The sequence below is a fragment of the Tigriopus californicus genome, chromosome 5 (assembly GCF_007210705.1).
Source record: "Tigriopus californicus strain San Diego chromosome 5, Tcal_SD_v2.1, whole genome shotgun sequence".
NCBI classification, from domain to species: domain Eukaryota; kingdom Metazoa; phylum Arthropoda; class Copepoda; order Harpacticoida; family Harpacticidae; genus Tigriopus; species Tigriopus californicus.
In genome coordinates, this window is record NC_081444.1 from 2397928 (window position 1) to 2402479 (window position 4552).

At 40.0% G+C, this 4552-nt stretch overlaps 1 protein-coding gene across 1 annotated transcript in view; it reads right to left on the minus strand.

Moving 5' to 3' along the window:
* LOC131880987 (GTP-binding protein REM 1-like) overlaps positions 1–4552 on the minus strand; it is an 11177-nt gene continuing 6625 nt past the window's right edge. Inside the window, exons 2-5 of the mRNA XM_059227729.1 lie at positions 3686–3765; positions 3414–3602; positions 2787–2918; positions 1–498 (exon numbers count right to left, since the gene is read on the minus strand). Of these exons, the coding sequence (XP_059083712.1) occupies positions 85–498; positions 2787–2918; positions 3414–3602; positions 3686–3765 (815 nt within the window). The 3' untranslated portion in view covers positions 1–84. The remainder of the gene's footprint in view (positions 499–2786; positions 2919–3413; positions 3603–3685; positions 3766–4552) is intronic.

A 4552-nucleotide genomic window follows, 5' to 3' on the forward strand; every position in this document is an offset into this window, starting at 1 on the left:
TGCCGAATAAACAATATATTGGAGTATGAATTAACACGATCAAAAGGGTTATTTTCTCTACATACCAATAGCATTGAAATGGTTTCAGACGGATCGTTTTTTAAATACTTTTTTGAGTGACAATCGATCAGTACTCATTCCACGTTCTTTGACGGTAACTGTCGAGCCAGAGGAGCTGCTGGGTAGATCCGGAGGAAGGGAGCCACGCCCCATGAGGTGCGAGAAGACACGCCCCATGCTGAAAACGGTATGCTTCCGAGAACGATCCCTCTCAACTTCTGTCGTTGAAGGGGTGGGGCACGGGGCTGCGTGCTCTTGGGTAGAACAAGTTGCTGTTGTGGTTTTTCTGGGCGGGGAATTGGTTGGACTGGAGTCACTGCTTTTGGAACGGGGACATCTCTGATCAGAGGATACTGAATTGGGTGGGACAGCGAGACGGGATTGGAACATATGCATAAATGGTGGGCTAAGCAAAAAGAGATTCCGATGGGCCTCCATCTGAAAAAAAATTAGAAAAGAATAAGACGACAGCGAACTTCGGAGTATGTGCTTTGCCGTTTTTAGAACGGTGCTTGATGGCAATTGAGTGTGTTTATAATTGGCGCAAGTAGCCTTTGTTCCTTCAGTATATAAGAATGGTTTTTATGATAAAAAAGCACTAGCAGCACCATATTCACAATATTCAACCTCTGAGACGGAAAAGGGCAATAACTAGGGCCGGCTAACCCTTGTATCCTAGGAATTGTGCAAATTTTGCAAAAAACTTGCACATCCAAGATTTTTCTGCAAAATTATTGCATCTATATATTTTGCAATTTTAACAGCAATGTGACATTTTTCTGCAATTTATTATGCAATTTCAGTCATTTCAGCAAAGAAATACTATTATTTGTGAAGGATGATTGGAAAAGCCTGATAATTTTCAAGAATTATGGCCAATTTTAGGGAAAGAGGTGAAATTTTTACACCTGATTTTGTTTTTCAAAGAGTTTTCGAAAAAAGTACGCCCTAAGCATGAAAGAGATTACAGGTATATTAGCAACCACCTGCGTATGTATTCCATCAATATGAAATAGCTCTTTTATCATTGCACTTTTATAAGATACTCTATTTCAAATCTTGGAACTTAGATTTGTTTGAGTAATGAACTTCTCCTTCAAATATCAGGCACACCTTGACGTGTCTTCGTGATTTTTGGGTTAAATGATCAAGAGGTTGTTGGTTACTTTTGGAAAAATTGACTTAACATTACTTTCATGAAACCTTAAAAACTTTATTTTTTGAACAAAATTGTTCTGGAAAACATTTATTATGTTCGGATATTATTGTTTTTCAGTTAATGAACTGAGATTTATCTTTTTCACAAAATATTAAGGATGTACAAAATGCCGATCGGTCTAGGAGGCAGTATGGACAAGGCAAGATCTGCTCGCTAGGGATAGCATGTTCAAATCCCAAGGCTTGAAAAAAATCACGATATAATTTTCCTTTTCATCCACGTGCTGGTTGGTTGATGGATGGGGAAGGTGAAAACAGCCCTTACGCCTTCCAGAACGTGTTGGTGCCTATGTTTTAGAAAATTTATGGGCAAATTTATGGGCAAATTCGGTCGATTTTTTTTATGCAATTTTGCTGTCAATAAGACCATCCAAAAAGTCTGAAAATTTTGGCCGGCCCTAGCAGTAACTGTTCGTAGAGTAGTATGGGAATTGATTGAGGGTCGTTTTTTTCCAATATTCTTCGCCATTTGCCGGTCCTTTATCATCAAGTACTTTTAGGATTGTGTGCAATTTTTTATGAAACGTTACGTTCGATAATCAAGTTTAATCACCTGAATTGTATTGCAATGTGCTAATGATGATTTGCTTGTCAAGATTTCAAAGACAGCGATTATTAGAGCTCTACGTGATAGACGAAAGAATTACATCAAGGGTGATATATAACCCTCATAACTCTTAAAAATGGTAATGGCGGATAATGATTGCTTTTTGTTGAAACGGTTTATGTCCGACTCAAAACGTCAATTGACGTTGTTGACAGAAACAAAAAAACTCTGTGTCATTGAATGCAATAGTATTGTACGTATATGAGGGCCTCTAGCCCACGGAAAGCTGTTTTGGTCTTTGTGCTTGCCACCTCCAGGTTGATGGACCTCAAATTTACCTGCAATCCCAAAATAGTTGTAAAGGGTTATTACAAAAGAAGACCAAACAACTGTTCCTACAATTACCATGAAGAGACGCGCCTCATTCGAGGTAATGTAATTTTCCAAGTAGAGGATATCTAGTACGTGTGAAAGAAACCTTTGTTCCAAGTCATGGGTTGGCATGCTTTGAAAGTTATGTTAATAATCATGAACCACGTGAAGAACTGCTAAATACAATGCATTTGTCTAAGAATGTTGCCTGAATGATCACGCCCTACACTACCCCCCATTACTATAATGGGCGAAACTAATGAGAAAGTTTGAAATACATATAAGGATTTCATCCGTTGTAAGCAAAAACCCTTCCATCCAAAAAGAAAACCTTTACTTCCATCTTTTTTTATGGACTTTGCTTGCTTATTGATAAAGAACAATCATTCTCCAATCGTTGCTCCATAAACAAAGTAACATATAACTTTGAATAAAAAAATCACCCAGCATATCCTTGTCCAATTTGGTCCTGATATTATTTTTTGATTCCTTTGATTTCGAAACTCGGTGTCAGAACAGACTTTTAACGGAATGCTTAGTATGACTATTCACATTTTGAAATGAGACAAGTAGTTCATTGAAAACAAACCTTGGCGATCCAAAGCTCCCTAATCACCCGATTCATAACAGTGATGGTGTCAACCGGATCATCGGCCACCGAGACCTCGTGGAATGCTGTGTTGTATTGTCTCGAGAGCTCGCGTCCTTCTGAAATGCTCACCTAGAAGATTGAAGGTCTTGAAAATTGAATCTAATCATGGGCCACTTGGAATGCAACTCCATGAATGAAAGCCACAACATCAATTGTAGGCTACGGTCAACTTTCAGACTTAATGCAGACAAATTGCAGGGTCCTGGGATGACTTTCCTCGAAATGTTCGAGACTCTGCCCGATCTGTTGCTCCCACGTGCTTGATCTTCCCAAGGAGAACGAAAAGAAAAGCCTGTTCAACAGAACTCGAGACTCCACCAGGATATTGTAACCCATCCCACCCATGAGAGCATCGGAATTGTGGCAAGATTGCCGGGCTTTTCACTTGACAGATTGAGAGCAAGTGAACAGAAGGAATTTCTTTCAATGCTTCACACATACTTCCTTGCTCCAATCTCATTGCAATAGGCAAGGAGTGCAACAAAAAACCGCTAACTAGCCGCCGACCCAGTTTCAACAAGCCCGTGGATTAATGTCAAGGGTGTAAGAAACCCCTTTTCTAACCTTCCGGAGGTGATTGAGATCAATTTTGTTGGCCATGAGAAGAACCGGGATCTCGACTGGAGGTGTCAAAGTGGCCAAGACATCCAGTGCCTCTCTGGCAATGTGAAAGGAATTCCTATCCGTTATTGAATAAACCACAATGGCAGCATCACTCGAGCGGATCCGATTAATGGGCAGGTTCCAAGGTGCCTGGAAATTGTAAACAGGACATTAGCGATTGTAAACGTACGTACTCGTATATTGCCGAAAAAGATGGTGCTTTGAATCCTTACATTGGGTTGATCAGAGACATCGATGATCTCTACCTCAACCAATTGGCCCTCCAGTGGAACCTGTTGACGGTAACAGAGGTCTGGAACAAAAAGAAGAGACTAAAACATTATTGAGAAAGTGCAATTAAGTTTTACGAGATTTATTGCAAATGGATATTTAGATATTGGGAGCGAACTCAATCCTCAGAAAATGTATACTATTCAGCGTTGGTAATCCTTTGTTTTTAAATGTCTCTAAGCTTTTTGCCCTAATGTGGGGATAACAAATAGCGATAGCGATAGAAGAGGCATCACATGTAAAATTCGATATACGCACAATCGATAAGAAAATCAATCTGGAGGAAGAGAAGCTGAGTTACAGCTGGCACAGATTTTTAGCACGAGGTTCCGGGTTCGATTCTCCCCTTGGACCGTTCTCATGGAGCTTTTAGATGCTAACCACACCCACAGAAGGAGCATCAATCTATTACCGAACATGACACTTCCTATGGAATTTGGAAATATATGGTGTGATGGCTGGATTCGTTGGCCGGGCTAGAATCTCCTCTCAGACCCAAATACCCCAACCCCCCAAAAATGCTCCTTGTATCAAACCGAGGACTCTTTAACGTGTACTCGTGATGTCTTTGACAATTTTAGATATTCAATGATCCATTTTTAAGTTTGAAACGAGACTTGAATCGTTTTTTATTCCTAAACCCTTCGTTCAAGGTGCCCTTAGAGCGGCAAATTCGACCACTTTGTGTGACTACATATTCTGTAAATCATGACTTACAGGGCATTTGATCCTCTTGTAAGGGTTAAAAAAAGCCCAAAAATGTCACTGAAGACTCAGATTCCCTGTCAGAAATGTAACCCTTCTTCAAC